The sequence below is a fragment of the Bos javanicus genome, chromosome 6, assembly GCF_032452875.1.
Source record: "Bos javanicus breed banteng chromosome 6, ARS-OSU_banteng_1.0, whole genome shotgun sequence".
Classification (NCBI taxonomy): domain Eukaryota; kingdom Metazoa; phylum Chordata; class Mammalia; order Artiodactyla; family Bovidae; genus Bos; species Bos javanicus.
The window spans coordinates 109,095,321-109,113,502 of NC_083873.1; the positions used below are offsets into that span (position 1 = coordinate 109,095,321).

At 46.3% G+C, this 18,182-nt stretch overlaps 1 protein-coding gene across 1 annotated transcript in view; it reads right to left on the minus strand.

The window, feature by feature from the left end:
* Positions 1–9,805: 9,805 nt before the first annotated feature.
* Positions 9,806–18,182, minus strand: part of BOD1L1 (biorientation of chromosomes in cell division 1 like 1) — a 55,725-nt gene continuing 47,348 nt past the window's right edge. The window contains exons 23-26 of the mRNA XM_061420839.1: positions 17,353–17,402; positions 17,170–17,254; positions 16,615–16,768; positions 9,806–11,153 (exon numbers count right to left, since the gene is read on the minus strand). Coding sequence (XP_061276823.1) covers positions 11,036–11,153; positions 16,615–16,768; positions 17,170–17,254; positions 17,353–17,402 — 407 coding nt within the window. The 3' untranslated portion in view covers positions 9,806–11,035. The remainder of the gene's footprint in view (positions 11,154–16,614; positions 16,769–17,169; positions 17,255–17,352; positions 17,403–18,182) is intronic.

Consider the following 18,182-nt stretch of genomic DNA (forward strand, 5'->3'; position numbering starts at 1 on the left):
TACAGTTGATTTACAATGTGTTAATTTCTGCTGTACAGAAAAATGATTAGTTATACATACATATGCATTTTTATATTATTTCCATTACAGCTGCTGCTGCTAAGTCACTTCAGTCATGTCTGACTCTGTGTGACCCCATAGACGGCAGCCCACCAGGCTCCCCTGTGCCTGGGATTCTCCAGGCAAGAACACTGGAGTGGGTTGCCATTTCCTTCTCCAATGCATGAAAGTGAAAAGTGAAAGTGAAGTCGTTCAGTCATGTCTGACTCTCAGCAACCCCATGGACTGCAGCCTACCAGGCTCCTCTGTCCATGGGATTTTCCAGGCAAGAGTACTGGAGTGGGGTGCCATTGCCTTCTCTGTCCATTACAGCTAATCATAGGATATTGAGTATAGATTTCAGTGCTGTATAGTAGGATCTCATTGTTTATCCATTCCATATATACTAGTTTGCACCTGCTAACACCAAACTTCCACTCCATCCTTCCCCTATCTCCCCTCCCCCTTGGCAACCACAGGTCTGTTCTGCAAGTCTGATTTTGTAGATAGGTTCATTTGGGTCCAAATGATGACTTTTTAAACTTTAAAACAACTCACCAAAAAAAAGTTTGTATAAGTAACAAATAAATAGGTTTTTATATAAATAATATATACATACATGGGGAGAAGGCAATGGCACCCCACTCCAGTACTCTTGCCTGGAAAGTCCCATGGACGGAGGAGCCTGGTAGGCTGCAGTCCATGGGGTCACTAAGAGTCGGACACGACTGAGCGACTTCACTTTCACTTTTCACTTTCATGCATTGGAGAAGGAAATGGCAACCCACTCCAGTGTTCTTACCTGGAGAATCCCAGGGATGGCGGGGCCTGGTGGGCTGCCATCTATGGGGTTGCACAGAGTCGGACACAACTGAAGCGACTTAGCAGCAGCAGCAGCATACATACATGGTGCATTGACAATCTCTTACCAAATATCATCTTTCAAAAATATACGTATGTAATGCCAATAAAATGATGTTGGTAAACTGGCTTGAGATAATAGGATGCTGAAGGCTCTGGGCCTGGGCTCGGCAATCTGTCATAATGACGGATGAATGAGAGCTAGAGAGACATTACAGCACGCCAGCACCAGCCTGAGACTTTCTCTCTGGCACAGTTAGGAAGACGCAAAGGAAACTGACCCAACAGAAATGTGTAGGAAATTTCCCCAAAAGATGTGTGCTAAAATGCTTGTAGCCTCATTTTCTGGTTTCCAAAAACCCAGCAACTCTCCAGTGTTCATCAAGAGGCAGATAAGGCAGGTGTGGTACATTCACAGCATAGGATACGACTCAATCACGAGGATGAGCCACTCTGAGGCAGCTGTCGGGATGAACCTCTTGAACACTCACCCAAGCATTCCCAGTGCCTGGAATGGGCCTGGGATTGTGGGCTCTTCGTTGTTCAGTTGCTAAGTAGTGTCCGACTCTTTGCAACCCCATGGAATGCAGCATGCCAGGCTCCTCTGTCCTTCACTGTCTCCCAGAGTTTGTTCATTTTCACGTCCATTGTGTTTGTGATGATATCTCACCATCTTATCCCCTGCCACCCTCTTCTCCTCTTGACTTCAGTCTTTCCCAGCATCAGGGTCTTTTCCAAGGAGTCGGCTCTTCCCATTAGGTGGCCGAAGTATTGGCGCTTCAGCTTCAGCATCAGTTGTTCCAATGAATATTCAGGGTTACTTTCCTTTAGGATGGACTGCTTTGATCTTGCAGTCCAAGGAACTCTCAAGAGTCTTCTTCAGCACCACAATTTGAAAGCATTTCTTCGGCACTCAGCCTTCTTTATGGTCCAACTCTTAGCAGATATTTATTGAATGAGCAGTCTCCTTTTATCCTCACACAACCTGAGATCAGAGAGATAGGTATGAGAATTCCCATTTACAGATGAAGGCTCTGAGACACAGAGAGGCCGAGTGATTTACTCAAGGAAGTGGGCCCTGTGCTGGGATCCCTGCTAAGTCAGCCTGCTTGCCATCCTCCTCTCTTCCATAGCTGGTCCCTTAGCCTTTTAACACAAATAACATATTTCAGTTGCTTTTGTTGTTGTTAAATCATCTTCTGAGGCCTAACTTGGAGATGTTTATTTCCATCGTGGGATGTTTTGGACTGGGTTTTGAAGGGGAAAGGCCCAGAAGACTGTGCTTTCAGAGAAAGGGGGTTAGACTGGGGTGGGGGGAGATTTATGTCGAGGCATTACAGCAAGTTCTGTCATTCTGCCTAAGGGAGTGTGGCAAGAGACAGGAAGAGACGAACAGGATCCGGGGGCAGCCTTTGCGCTTAATGGAATGTCGAGTGAACAGATGGGCCCGAGCTGTCCTGGCGACTGTCAAAGGAAGAAGCAGTCCCTGAGCACATGCAGGAGAACCGGGGCTGGGGACACATGGGGACATTCAGAAAAGGGCTCCGAGTCCAGTTTCAAAAGCCCTCTCTCTAGAATCCATCCATGTTCAGCTTGGGAGGAAGTAGGAGTCCCGGAGGTGGAGGGTAGACAGATTTATTGGACTTGAATTTCACTTAAAGGCTAGATTTTCTTTTTAATTTTATATGAATGTATTTACAGAACTCACAGGAAGAGACTCACAGATTTATGAAAACAAATTGATGGTTACCAAAGGGGAAAGGTGGGGAGGGGAGAAAGGATAAATTAGGAGGTTGGATTAACATATACACACTACTATTATATATATACATGTATATAATTTATATTATATATACATATATAAAATTTATATTAATATATATAATTTTTTGGCCATGCTGCATGGCATGTGGAATCTTCTTTCCCTGACCAGGGATCAAATCTGTACCACCTAGAGTGGAAGAGTGGAGTTCCAACCATCAGATTACCAGGGAAGTCCCTACACTCTACTATATATAAAAGAGGTCATCAAGGACCTACTTGTAGCACAGGAACCTCTACTTAATATTCTGTAATAACATATATGGGAAAAGAATCTGAGAAAGAACAGATACATGCATGCTGCTGCTGCTGCTGATTAGTTACTAAGTCATGTCCAACTCTTTTCGACCCCATGGACTGTAGCCCTTCAGGCTCCTCTGTCCATGGGGTTTTTGTAGGCAAGACTATTGGAGTGGGTTGCCATTCCTTTATCCAAGGGATCTTCCTGACCCAGGAATGTGTATATGTCTAACTAAATCACTTTGCTATCCACTTGAAACTAACACAACATTATAAATCAACTATACTCCAATATAAAATAAAAGTTAAAAAAAAAAAAGAATCTGAAATGACCACTTATATGTCCTTTTAAATTCCAAGAATGTTTACTGGGGAAAGAATCTCTTTGAAGGACCAGAGGACCCCAAAATAACAGGGATGAAATGAATAACAGTGTTTGAGGGGAAACAGGGACACATGAGCCCAAAATAGGGAAAGGCAAATTCCTGATGAATACTTACTTTGGGATGAAACAAAAATGTTATTTGACTCTTTCAAGTAAGACTTGTTGAAGACTGACAAATTGGTTTCAGCAAATAAACACAACTTTGAGCCTTGATGATACACTTATTTTGAAAAGATGACATTTGAAAAAAAAAAAAAAAAAGCAAGGCACAAATTCTGCCAATGGTCACAGAGAGCACATTTATTAAAAGCTAATGGAGAGGCTGATCCTTCAGGAGATAAAAACTGAGTGGATGAGAACACAGATGGTTTCTGCAGAGAATCTGAAAAGTTAATATAGAGTTTCCACTTTAGAAAGTATGGCATATGAGGTATTTGTCAAGGCTCCACTGCAGCAAAGCATACCGATGTTAGATTAATTACGAACTTGAACTGCATCCTTAAACTGCAGTGCTGAGCTTGCTAGTGAATAAAGAAAATCCACAAGCCAGTTGTTCTTATATTGAAGCTGAAGTATGTGTAGAAGAGTGCTGGTTATTAAGCTATTGTCTCTTAATTCCAAATCTACCTTCTGTATTTCCCACTGTGGTGGTTGAACTGGGACTCTTGCAAACCCCACTTCTCCTTAGCCAGCTGGCCCTCTGGCTTCTTCTGGCCAACTGTGGGTACTAAGCACAGACTAGGAGGCTGAAGTAGGTGAAGGAACTTGCTTCCCCTTGTCTGGTCACTCTTGTTAGCCTCCCCCCAGCAGTGTTTCTGCACTCCAGCAGTAGCAGTCGATGGCAGCCACAGTGACTTCAGTTTCCCATTTTGTCTCCTGCTCTAGAAAGAGCCGTGATGTCCCATCTCAGGGGGCCCGGCCCCACCCTGACCACACTCCTCAGGGGTCTGCTCATCACCACTGCTTGGCTTCTCCTTCAGTTTCCTACCACCCTAACCCTAACCCTAACTCTACCTTTCTGTTCCCCAAGCCGAGCGGGGATAATGGTTGCTTTCTGAAGTTACTCTGCATCATATCAGTATTACCCTTTTGTTTTAGAGTTCTCTAACTAATTAAAATCAGCTGCCAGTATTAATACTAATAAATAAGTGATATGGTTTCCAATAGCTGGACCATGACTTTAACAGGTCTGAAATTCTCTCTTGTCACATCGTAGGAAGAATATGGTTTACATCAGGCCTTCAAATCCAGCACTGAGGGGCTGCTTCAGAGAAAGACAGGTGATCTGAGGTTAAAAATTCTTATAAATTTGCTAGTGATTGGACTCCAGGCAAACAGTGAATGGTGTTTCCTAGTGGGAGAGCTGGTACTTAGGAAATGCTTTCAGCAGGATGTATCTGGTCTTTGCAGGGTTGCTTATAGCCACAGCACAACCCACACACACACAACCCTCTGAAATCCATTGATTTATGGGGCTTGGCTCCTGGGAAAACATCACACAGGCTGTGTAACCATCTAGGTAGAGATGCTCCATAACCACCATGGCTTTTTGCTGTGTAAGTACTGTAGGTGCAGGTATATTTTTAGAGGCTCCATGTGTTGATCTGTGCACATCAGTGTCCCAACGAGAAAGGGAAGTACACTGGGCTGTCCTCAATCCCTATGCTTCACTGGTGCTGAACAACTACTTATGTCCTTGAAACTGCTAGTAAAGATTGGTGCTGGCTAAGATCTCTGATGGGTCTGACTTGACAGTTGGTCCTTTATGTTAATAGAGAGGCCATTGCTCAGAAGATACTGTGGCTTCATCAAAATACAGCAGCAAACAAGCAAGAGGAAGATGTGGATACAGATCTAGGAGGATCCCAAAGATGAGAGTGCAGAAGGGCATCCCCGGGTCAGTGGTGAGGAGAGCCAGGGCGAGACAGCAGCCAGCCCAGGACGGAGGAGCGACTCAGACAACTGATAGGCTGAGAGCTGTTTTCAGCCAGATCCTTCCGGCCTCGGAGTATCTTTTACAATCTAGCAGTGACTGCGAGAGTTTGGCCTGAATTCTTTTGTAGACTTGGCTTGCCTGGGTCATGGGCTGATATAGCTCTTGCTTTCTTCTCTGTAATCTAAACGTGGGAGGCAAAAACATCAAAACTTTTAGGAGGATAGCTAATTGCTGTTGAATCTTAAGACATCTGTTCAGTTCAGTTCAGTTCAGTCGCTCAGTTGTGTCCGACTCTGCAACCCCATGAACCGCAGCACGCCAGGCCTCCTGTCCATCACCAACTCCCAGAGTCCACCCAAACCCATCCATTGAGTTGGTGATGCCACCCAACCGTATCATCCTCTGTCGTCCCCTTCTCCTCCTGCCCTCAATCTTCCCAGCATCAGGGTCTTTTCAAACGAGTCAGCTCTTCATATCAGGTGGCCAAAGTATTGGAGTTTCAGCTTCAATATCAGTCCTACCAATGAACACCCAGGACTGATCTCCTTTAGGATGGACTGGTTGGATCTCCTTGCAGTCCAAGGGACTCTCAAGAGTCTTCTCCAATGGCATTGAAATACGTATAATATCATATATGAAATGAGTCGCCAGTCCAGGTTCGATGCACAATACTGGATGCTTGGGGCCGGTGCACTGGGATGACCCAGAGGGATGGTGTGGGGAGGGAGGAGGGAGGAGGGTTCAGGATGGGGAACACATGTATACCTGTGGCAGATTCATTTCGATATTTGGCAAAACCAATACAATATTGTAAAGTTTAAAAATAAAATAAAATTAAAAAAAAAGAGTCTTCTCCAACACCACAGTTCAAAAGCATCAATTCTTCGGCACTGAGCTTTCTTTATAGTCCAACTCTCACATCCACACATGACCACTGGAAAAACCATAGCCTTGACTAGACGGATCTTTGTTGACAAAGTAATGTCTCTGCTTTTTAATTGCTATCTAGGTTGGTCATAACTTTCCTCCAAGGAGTAAGCATCTTTTAATTTCATGGCTGCAGTCACCATCTACAGTGATTTTGGAGCCCCAAAAATAAAGTCAGCCACTGTTTCCACTGTTTCCTCATCTATTTGCCATGAGGTGATGGGACCGGATGCCATGATCTTAGTAGACATAACAAGATCTAATTACAAAATGAAATTTATATTCAATTACATTAAAATTAACCAAAAAGTATCATAAAGAAAGTGGCAAGATAAACCCTTGGGGGGTGTGTGTGTGTGTGTGTGTATGTGTATTTGGCAGAGTGGTATTTGCAACAGGTTTACATGAAGGTTTATTGTGCAATACATAAAGACATGGGCTTCCTTGGTGACTCAGTGGTAAAGAATCCACCTGCCAAGGCAGGAGACGTGGGTTCAATCCCTGGGTCAGGAAGATCCCCTGGAGAGCCTGGTGGGCTACAGTCCACGGGGTTGCAGAGTCAGACACAACTTAGCGACTAAACAGTAGCAACAACAATATAAAGATATATTCAATATATTTATTATTTTTTTTTCTAATTTTATTTTATTTTTAAACTTTACATAATTGTATTAGTTTTGCCAAACATCAAAATGAATCCGCCACAGGTATACATGTGTTCCCCATTATAACTTTATATAAAATAGTGCATAAATATATATCTTTATATTAAATATATAAAGGGCTCCTACAAATCGGTAAGAAAAACACAAAGAACCAATTGGGAAAATGACATGAACAGGCCTATCACAAAAGAGGAAATAAGGATAGAAAAGAAACACATGAAAAGATGTTCATCCAGTGCAACTGGTTGTAAGCAATGCAAATAAAGACCACAAAGAGATATTTTATATCCACTCCATAGGCGAAAATCAGGAAGTCCGATCTCACCAAACATCAAGGGAAGGAAACACACTGCTGGTAGGAGTCCAACATAGTAAAAGCATTTGGGAAACAAACTAGCATTATCTTCTAGGAATCGGCTGTCAGACACTGAAGCAGAAAGCTGGGTGTGTCTCAGTGTGGAAAATGGGGACATATATTAACCCTTTAGCCTTTGAAGTGGCTGAGTGACCTCTGGTTCACAGGCTAATGGTCGCCTCATGCAGCCGCCAGCCTGCTTTCTGCTTTCCTTGATGTGACAGTAAGTCATTTTCTATGTGTACAATGATTAGTTTGGGAGGTTCTGCCCACAAAATATCATAGAATATTCACAGAAGCAACCCAAAGGCCAGTAACAGGCAAATGAACAGCTTAGTATATTGTGATGTAGTCTTTCAAGGAATACTATACAGCCTTGAAGATATACTAACTGGAGCTATGCACATTACTATGGATGAATTTCAAAGCACAGCATAGAAGAAAAAAGCAACTCAAATGACCCTTAAAATAGGATTCTATTTACATAGTTTAAAAATGTATTCAAAACTTAAAATATTGCTTACAGATATGTGTGTGTGTATAGATAGATAGATAGATAGTAATGTGACAAGCTTGTATTTAGAATGGTGGTAACCTTGGAGGCATGTAGGAAACTGCCAAGGTGGTAGTTAATAGTAGTATTGGCCTATGTTTTCAATGTGTTAGGGGCTGTAGCTGCTGTATTGAACTGCAGATATACAGATTACAACCTGCTGAAAGAGGTGGCGTAAATTATCCCCATGGGGTTAGCAGTAGCTCCCCCGCATTGGAGCTCCCACCCTGGGGAAGTGAAAACCCTTGGGTCCCCTTGATCGAACATGTCCTGCAGGGCCGGACAGCAGCCCAGTGCCCCACAGTTGTGTGCTGCATGTCTGGCCACCCTTGGAGTTCTGGCTCACACTTGTGGCCCCAGTGCTGGGCGAGGAGCAGCACAAAAGCGCATCTTCCCGCCCAGGGGGCCCAGTGGGAAGACGCTGCCTACACAACCATCTCCTTCCCCTGAGAAAAATGCCTCTGTTAGGGTACGGTCAAAAGTTCTTGATTTGGCTGCACACAAATAGCTCGGCAGCAGTTTTAGGAAATATAAGATGCTCTTGCATGTGGGATGAACAGGGCATAAAAAACAAATGAAAATCAAACGATTGAGGGGAACTCCCTGGTGATCCAGTGGTTGATTTTGTGCTTCCAATGCAGGGGGCATGGGTTGGTTCAATCCCTGGTTGGGGAACTAAAAACCCACATGGTGTGTGGTGCATGAAAAGAAAAAGAAAGTAAAACACACACACACACAAAACATTACTGGGCTGGAATCAGCTCCCACCCCATCTCAGATCAGGTAGGTTTTATCAGTGTGTTGTCTGGGAAACCTCCACTGTCTCATGGTCTGACCGTCTGTCAGTGAGCTGCTGTGGAGGTAGGAAGACCTGTCTTCCCTCCCGTGGGGCTTGGCAGAAAAGAACCCAGACCTGGGGTTAGAAGACAGGAGGGCTGTCCCAGCTTGGCTGTCACCGCAAGATCACCAGATGGCGGTTTCTAATGGGTGGCCTTGGCACGCCAGAGCTGGTAGTGTGTAGGCTCGAAGGGGTCCACGTGATGGCGGTCTAGCAGGATCACCCCAAGGAAGGAGGCCTGAAGCAGGGTGGCAAGGCCCAGCTTCTGCTGCGGGGGAATTGGCCACGTCACTTTCACTCTGGGACACACTGCCCCTTCGGGACGCCTCGCCGGATGGGCCCAGCCTCATGTCAGCTCCTCAGATGGGCCACTGTTCACGTTCTTTATGGAGGAGCAGGGAGGCCTGGTGGTCGTCACTAAGCTGAGACCAGGGAAACGTGAGTTTGCAGTGGTGTGCTGTGCTTCTCAGGGGGCGCTCAGGGGGCAGCCCCTGGCATCTCGGGCTGTGGGGTCAGGGGCTGTCCTGTGTCTTGCAGGACACTCGGCACTTCAGACCTCCTCCTTTCTACAAATGTGGATCAGTGTTGCCAAACATCATGATGCCAAGAACCACTTGCATGTATCTCGAGTGCCTTTCGGGGTGACCGCTCCCCCTACATGGGTTGCAGAACTGCTGGAGCTGAAGTGGCCCAGCTGAGTTCTCCAGCAGACAAGTCCTTATGCAGCGCTGATGTTTGCTTTCAGCTTTGGTAAAACAGCTGCACCCCCTTACACCCCAGCTATGCCGTCTGGTAAGGCTGTGCCCAGGGCGGGCGGTCCTAAACTGAGTAACATGTGGAGAACACCTTGGATAAGCAATTCTGGTGAACCAACCTAGAACCATCGAGTGCAAAGATGGTTCACCTAGGAGTATGGAGTCTTGCAACCTGGTCTGGCTTCATACCCTTAACTAACTTTAAGACAGATCACTTTAGAATTTTGAGCTTTGGTTAAATTCAAACATATCATGTTCCTTGTCTCTGAAGCCCCTTCCAGATATAACATTAACTCTACTGAGAGAGGCCATCGCCAACTCAAGTCTGAATGTGAAAATGGAATAAATAAGACCAATTATTTAAAGAGATGAAACAGCTTTCACAGGGAGACATTTTAAAATAGGGAAAAAAAAAATCTTAACACTCAAGTTTTGGGAAACATTTTATAATTTATATATAAAATCTCAGTAAGAAACAATGTAAAATGACAGAAATATCCACCTTACATTAAGAGTCAAAAAAAAATTCACACACATTGAATGTAAATTTTAATTATAAAACAAGAATATGAACAAAACACTTTAAAATAATCTCAATTATTTGGCAACTCATCACATCATTGCTAGAGACAAATTTGATCTTAAGAAAAGTTTAATTTTATGAAAAACTTAAGTTGGACAGTTTGCTCATATGGGAGTTAAAACATGTTTAAAAAACAATCTGGCAATAAAGCCAGGTTCTATCTTGAAATAACTGTGTATAAAACAACATATAATCCTGAAGCTCAACAGACAGGGGTGACCTAATCTTCAATGCGTTTCTCTTCGCTGAAAAAGACACTGTGGGAAGAATGTGCAGTAACACAGAGAGACATGGGTACCGACAGGGGGGTTTCTGCTGCGGTGACGGACCCAGAACCCCCGACGCCGGAGGGGCTGGTAGTAAAGTCACAGATGCGAGCATCACCTACAAACGAGTTACATTCTTAAAAAACAGTCACAACTGTGAAAGGAAAAGCAATGGAGACCCTTTCTTGAGCTAACCTACTTTACTTGGATACATGCGAGAAGCGTCTGTATTTCCTGCCAGATGAGATTCAGATATTTACGGGGGAGGCAGAGTCCTAAAACATCTCTACTGATGACTGCATAGCATTTAAAACCCCCTTTTTTTATTAAAAAAACAATAATAATAAAATAAAATAAACAGATATATAGTAAAGTTCACAGATAAGTTTTCTCTGTAAAATAAATAAAGTGTTCATTGATTAGCATCATACATAGAGTAAAATACAACCTATTTTTACATGTTTATATACTGTACACAGATTACCAGTGGGCAGCCTGGTGTCTGATGGGCTGGAAGGGTTTACATGAGTGACGTGTCACATCCGGAAATCCCAATTTCGAATGTTAAAATATACAACTACTTTGTTTTGAGTTCAGATACAAAGTAAACTTATTTTCCTTTATCTGAAATTAATGTACATAATACCTCTATGAACAACAGTTTATAAAGCTGCTTAGAACGTAACACCTAGGTACTTGGCACACATGCACGGCCTTCCCCCGGTTAAATGCTGAGGCCTGTGGCCCCGAGGCGCGCCCCTCTCCTCGGCCCCGTGGCCCCTGGGGACCGGCTGGGGTGGCCGCGGCCCCGTTACCGCTTTGCCTTCTTCACCAGGATCTCCTCCACCCTCTGCTGGCCTCTGGTGCGTGCCCCGGGGGGGCTGGCTTCTCTTTTGCGCTTGGCAGAAGGGGAGAGCTGTGCCTTTGATCTGCAGGAAACAGAGGTCAAGGCTGTGATTAAGACTCGACGAAAAGGACCTGCTTCAAATTATTTGGGAGATCTTCAAACACTGGAAGGTTTTTGAACTTGAGAGCCAAGAAGAGGAAAGCTGGATAAGGGCTACACGGGAAAAGGGGACCCTGGAAGAGCCTGCGCTGACTGCTGTCTACCGACAGCCTCACTCCTAACAGGCCATGAGGAGGAGTCAGGAAGCCCCAGCTGAGGTTCTGGGTGGGTGTTGACCCAGGTCAAGTCCACTTTCTTCTCGAGCACCTAGTTCTGGTATCTATACAGAAGAGACATCAACAGCCAGTCCCACGTGAAACAATTATGAACACAGCAGGATGGCATGATCTGAGCACACGAACACCGGTGCTCGCAGGATGCTCCCAGAGGAGAGCTGGCAGTCTTAGAGAGGGTGTGGGAACTCAAGAAGAGCTCTCCATCCCGTCTCCCGGCTAGCAGCCCAGCCCAGGCTGTTCTCTGTCCTGCCTGCAGAATGACTTGTCGGAAATGTCAAGTTAATCACGTCCACGTCACCATCTCGTTTATCTCCATCCTCAGGCTCTCTGATGCCTTCAGCACAGAACCATCCGGAGCCCAACAGAGTCCCTTACCACCTGCCCGGGATGCCCTCCTGGACTGCAGCCCTGACAAAGCAGCCTTGTTTCCTAACACACAGTGTTCTTTCACATTGTCTGCTTGGGCAGGTAATTTTTTTTGGCTTCCCCATGACTCAGTAGTAAAGAATCCACCTGCAGGGCAGGAGACACAGTAGACACAGGTTCGATCCCTGGGTAGGGAAGATCCCCTGAAGAAGGGCATGGCAACCCACTCCAGTATTCCTGCCTGGAGAATCCCCACAGACAGAGGAGCCTGGCGGGCTACAGTCCATGGGGTCACAAAGAGTCGGACACGACTGAAGCAACTGAGCACACACGCAATTTTTAAAAATACCCCACACCTCCTATCTAGCAAACTTCATTCTGGAGCCTCAGTTCAAAAACAATTCCTTCTGGGAACTCTTTCTCATCACAGAGCAACCTGCCCTTTGGGAACCCGCAGACAGCACTTTCTGTCTCCACCAGTACACTTCTGGTTGTTCGTTTGTCCACTAGGGTTTTTCAAATTGCAGGTTACAGCCTTTATTTTAAAACAAAGTATTAATAGAACACAATAGAAAATACCATTGATGTCATGTCTATTCAGTTTGGGCATGAAAATTTTGTTTCAGTGACGGAGGCAGTATTGCAAAAGACAATCTTCCTGTGAGCCGCCTGCTGTCAAGAGAGTTTGAAAACCAGCTACACACACGTCCTCCCAGTTAAGACAGGATGTTTCTCCAGGGCAGCTGCGGAGGTTATTCATTTTCCTCTCTCCAAGGCCTAGTACAAAGCCCGATCTGTGTACACGAGCAATAAATGTTATACCAAAGAATGAAGATGCTTGGATAACTAAAATGACAGGAGATGGAGAAATGGGACTTCACTGATGTGAAGACCTGTCTGCTCACTGTTCCTTTGACAGCAGAGGTAAATACGCTCAAACTGACTCAGATAAAGTTGAGTCAGGTACTGTTGTATACCATGCAGTTCAAGCAGTTGCTTGTCAATATCCCATTTCAAGCCGTGTCTGGGGAGAGCCACCAGCCAGAGTGACCAGCTGTTTACCCAGGAGTGGGTGTGTTGCCAGCACAGTGCTGACGCCATGCAGTGGAGAACAGAAGCTTGGCGCAGCGGCTTCTGCCCAGGGGCGTGAGGTCAGCCAGGCAGGCCCTCTCTTCCCGCCCAGAGGGTGGCCTGTGCCCAGAAGCCCTGGCAGCACCTGGGAGCTCATCAGCAATGCAGACTCTCAGGCCTTGCCCCAACACTACAGAAGTGGAGCCTGCGTCTCAGCAAGAGCCTCTGTGACTGGCCTGCACACTTGAGTTTGAGAAATAATGAACCAGACCTTTGTGAGATTCTTCTCCTCAAATACACAATAAAGATAAATACTATGTTTTATTTACTGAGGAATAATGGGAGAGAATCCACGTGAAAGGTGCCTGGCACTCCAGTTTGCTTCCCTTTCTATCATGGGGGAATAATAGTGTGCGTGCACACACACACACACGCGTATGCTGTGAAGACCTAATGTGATTCGACGTACCTAAACAGCCATTGTATATTGGGAAGTCTTATTTTTTGATGCTATCATGTACGGAAGGTAAGTCAAGTCCCTGACCTCAAGGAAGAAGCTTACAGACCAGGGAGGAAGACAAAATGAACACCCCCAAAGCAATGGCCCATGCCACTGCACACCACACACACTGGGCTGGAAGGGCAGAGGACGGGGATGTGGCCAGGCGGAAGCAGGCAGGGCGTGTGTGTGCAGGACGGAAGGATCTGGTGATGGGGGGGCTGGTGGCGAGGGTGCTCCTCAAGGAAAAACTGGCACAACCTGCAGGATGCGGGAAGGTGACTCGGGCAGCATGAAGGTGCCCGCTGGCCCACGGCTGTGCCTCAGGCGGGTGCCCTTCTGCTACCTCATCGCCTCTCCAGTGGTCTGTGCAAAAGAGAGCTGGCTCTGGGCTGTAACCCACTCAACCACGCTGCACTGCTTTAATCCAGCACCCAGCGCTGTGCCCAGCTGGGGAGAAACAAGGCGTGCCTTTGGTCCTGGGGGGCAGGAGCTGATGGCAAGGAGCACAGGATAAAGCCAGTGCAGGAGTGCTGTGAGGCAGGGAGGACTGAGGCTCCCTCTGGGAGTCCTTCCCGCTCTGTCTAGAGTAGGTTTCCACTTGGCAAGCCGAGGACCCCCAAAGATAGCTGTGCGACAAGACTCTTAAACTTAGGGAGAAAGTATCAGTGCACCACAAAAAGCTTCAGGGGGCTAGAGATGACTTCAAGTGTCAGCAGGGACTTTCCTTCCTAATGGGGGGAAATTTACTAACTTCTTCACTGGCAGATAATTTTTCTTTTGCTAAGTTTTGGTGATATCTAGTAGAAACTACTCCTGGGCTCCCAAGTTTGGATGCTGCGTGTATAGACAGCTCTCCATGCTTCTTTCTGAAACAGCTGACAGAAACCCTGGGCGATGGCAGCACTGAACGCCCCAGCCCCTGAGACTAGAAAGGGCGAGGCTCCTCGTGGGCAGGGCAGAGGTGGGGACAAAAAGTAGGAAAATGCCTGGTTCTCTGGGTCTTGGCTGATGAGCAGAACTTCATGTCACCAAGACTAACTCTGCTTCCCTGACTCCGGCTCTGCTTTTACCATGTGGATACTTGACCATGACTGAGAGAAAGATGAACCTGTGATCAACAGAAAACATACTGGCTGATGAAGTGAGATCCCAAAGTGCTCACCAGGGCAGAAGGTGGACCAGATGGATGAAAGCACAGTGTGAAGGCCTGGTGACCGGGTCTAAGCAGTGGGGCCCGCACAGGCAGCAGGTGAAAGAAGGGGTGCCTCACAGGACAAGGGATGCGCTGAGCTGCTGTGCAGCCCAGGCTGGGGGAGCCCAGCAAGCTGGATGCAGGCTGAGCTTGGTCTCTAGGAAACAATGCGGACAGTCCTCTTCTGGATCCGTCAGCGCACACCTGGAGTCTACATTTGCTTCTTAAAGAGAATAATCAATAGATAAACTGATGAGAACAAACAGGACGACGAGGGGGCCCAGTGCAAGAGGAGACCTGGAAGCTGCCCTCCGGTGTTTAAGCGAAAGTTGTACAGGAGGCTCTGAGAGCAGAAGCTATGGGGAGGCCAGTGCCCACTGCACACGGAAGAAAATCTTTCCCACCCAAGGTAATACGCAGAAGCAGAAAGACTCTTCCAGAGCGGCTGGGGCACCGTGATCGAGACCCTGATGGGCCCATAGAGACCCCAGGCGACCCTGAGAACCTGGGAGATGACACAGGCGCCATAGCCCTAGAGCCAAAGCACTGGCGCCGAGGCATCTGAGGTGAGAAGAGCCCACGTGGAGACCACAGGCTGCTGCAGTGCACGGAGGAGAAGCATCGATAATCCGGGTGATCACAGAACCATAACATAATTTACTTTTGAAGAATGGATTTGAAAAGGCACACGTCTCAGCTACTGCAGATGCTCACTGGAAGGTGCCTTGGCGGCCCGCGTCGAGCCCTACTCCACTGGGTGATCTCCCCGTGATGCACAGGAGGGCGCGGTGGTGCTGGGGGTCGGCATCTAGACGCGCCCCCACCCTCTCGGTGCATGGTGAGCTGTACTTCTCAGTCAGCAGGTATCTTGGTTTTGTGATTTCTAGTCATCCGAGCTGCCCTGCCTGGAAAACCTTACCTTTAGCCCTGTGAGCTCCTAACGTCTTTTGGCTCTAAAAATCTGACCAGGGCACAGATAGCTAATGATGTCCAATTTTAGAGAAATTAGAAATTGGCTGATTTTAAATCTTTACATAAACACATAAGTGTCAATGTATGGCAAAAACCACTACAATAAAGTAATTAGCCTCCAATTAAATTAAAAAAAAGGCAGGCAAATAAATAAACACATCAGAACTACTATACTGCAGTGACAGATGTTAATAAGTGATACTCTTGAAATTAATATTCCTCAACTTTCTAATCTTGGATAATGAAATTATAGAAGATGGTACTAAGATTAACAGCTTGTGAATCACATTAAAAATGGAAAATATTCATGCTTCAGAAGTTACAAAACTGTAAAGTGATAACACATTTCTCAAACTGTGCTGTAGGAAAGGTACCCTGATTGATGCTACCAGGTATAATGACACACGGAGGGGGGTGCAAGGTAAAACGGACAAAGTTGGACAGGCTTCCTTCCTCAGGACCACGACTAGTGCGTTACAGTGGACACTGGCTCAGAAGGAGACGGAACTCACGGGCACTCCCCAGACTCACGTGAGCCCGGCCTTCTTTTCTCCAGAGGCTTCCGGCTACGTGAGGGCTTGGGAGCATGCCCCGTGGGAAGCGTAGGACGTCCCCAGCCATGTGCGTGGAGAATGGGGCACTCGGGTGGTCTCCTGTGATGGACCCATGACATGGTGCTGGGAGGGGCACCGACGATGGGGACGGGTCCGAGCCTTCTCCCTCATCGCAGCTAAGCACGCTGCACACGCGGATCATGCTGTACGCATCCGTTTCCACCGACCGTGCTCAGCAGGCCTCTGAGATCTAACTGTACTTGATAAGTATTCATAAAGGAACCGAATAGGTTCCACAAAACAGGCATCGAAGCCTGGCAACAATTCTAAAGGGCTCCTGGAAAATGGTTTAAGATGGAGAACGGGTTTCCCCGGGGGGGAACTGAGATGTCAGAGGGCTGGGAACACGTGCTCTCTCTCTGCTGGGGCTTGCGTTTTGTGCAAGGAGAGGGCTCACTCTGTGGCACGAGTGAGGCAAAGAGATGGAGCCCTCGCTGTGGTCTGATGGAGAGCTGGGGGAAGGTTCTGGAAGCTCCTCGTGGCCCCATTACCTCTGAGCCTCTGATCTGGTGCTGGACCTTGTGGTGGCTCCGGATGGCTCCTCGTCCTCGTCCTCGTCCTCCTCCTCCTCAGACTCCTGGTCTTTCTTGTCCTCAGTCGCTTCAGAAACTGATTTCTGACGTTTGCGCTCTGGCTCTGAGGATTCTGTTCAGACAGAAGGGAAACATCTGGACTGTACAATTCCCAAAGACACTTCCAGAGGACAGAGTCGCAGAGTTCAGAACAAAGGATATTAGGGACTTGGAGGCAGAAGAAGTGGTTTTCTACTTCCTTTTTGTTTCAGCACTTGCAATTCACAACTGTTTAACTTAATCTCAAACACATTTGGGATAGTTTACTTAGGCGGTTCACAGCCAGCATTTGCGAAAAATTCACATGTGCTCAGAAAAGCATCTGGAATGTGCCATTTCTGACACAGGATTACAGCCATTTCACACGTATTTATGTAGCATTAATACTAGCTGGACCCCACTGGATTTTTCCTCATCCAAAGAAAAAGTCTTAAAAAGGTGACTCTGACATGTAAGACCTTGCCAGTAACATACCAGCATCATCTGACAGAGTGAGCGAACGCTTGGGCTTTCTTCCTCTCCGACGCACACTTGCCACAGATTTTTCTTCACTATCATCCTAGAAGAAATAAAGTTAAAGTGGAAAGGGTGGTCACTTGAGCATTTACTAAGTTTTATTTCTATAGGACATGTCTTGATCAGAAAATTAACACTTACGTTGCTTCCACTTCGTTCTTGAAGGTTAGGTGTTTCTTTATTGGTTTCATCTTTAAGAAAAGAAAGATTTCTACATTAATAGTTTATTAGTGTCAAGTTAAATTTCAACAGTTTGTTGTCTGTGAATGTACCTAATTAGTGCTAATTAAGGTATCGTTACACAATTCATCATTGCTTTTTTGTATCAGCCAAACAAAGATTGAGATGGAAAACCTAAGCAGAGAACACATCAGAATCGAAGTCAGGACACCCAAGTTTGCATCTCAGACCTGGCGTGAATAAGCTATGTGATCTGGGCCAATTACTTAAATTCCTAGAGCCTTGGTTTTTTATCAGTGAGAAGGAGTTGGGTTAGAACGCCTTCATGGTCTCTCTCTTTCAGCTCAAATATCTGAATCTGGAAAGGGAGGAGGAAGAGGGTATCCAGGGAGCCCCCGACATAGCAGGAACTGCAGTTCAGGATTATAGACTTCACTCAAATCGTAACATAGCTCTCTAAATAGTTTTTCCAGAGTCATGTACAGATGTAAGTTGGACCATTAAGAAGGCTGAGGGCCGAAGAATTGATGCTTTTGAATTGTGGTGTTGGAGAAGACTCTTGAGAGTCCCTTGGACTGCAAGGAGATCCAACCAGTTAATCCTAAAAGAAATCAACCCTGAATATTCATTAGAAGGACTGATACTGAGGCTGAAACTCCAATCCTTTGGCCACCTGATGTGAAGAGCTGACTCATTTGAAAAGACCCTGATGCTGGGAAAGATTGAGGGCAGGAGGAGAAGGGGACCACAGAGGATGAGACGGTTGGATGTTATCACTAACACAATGGACA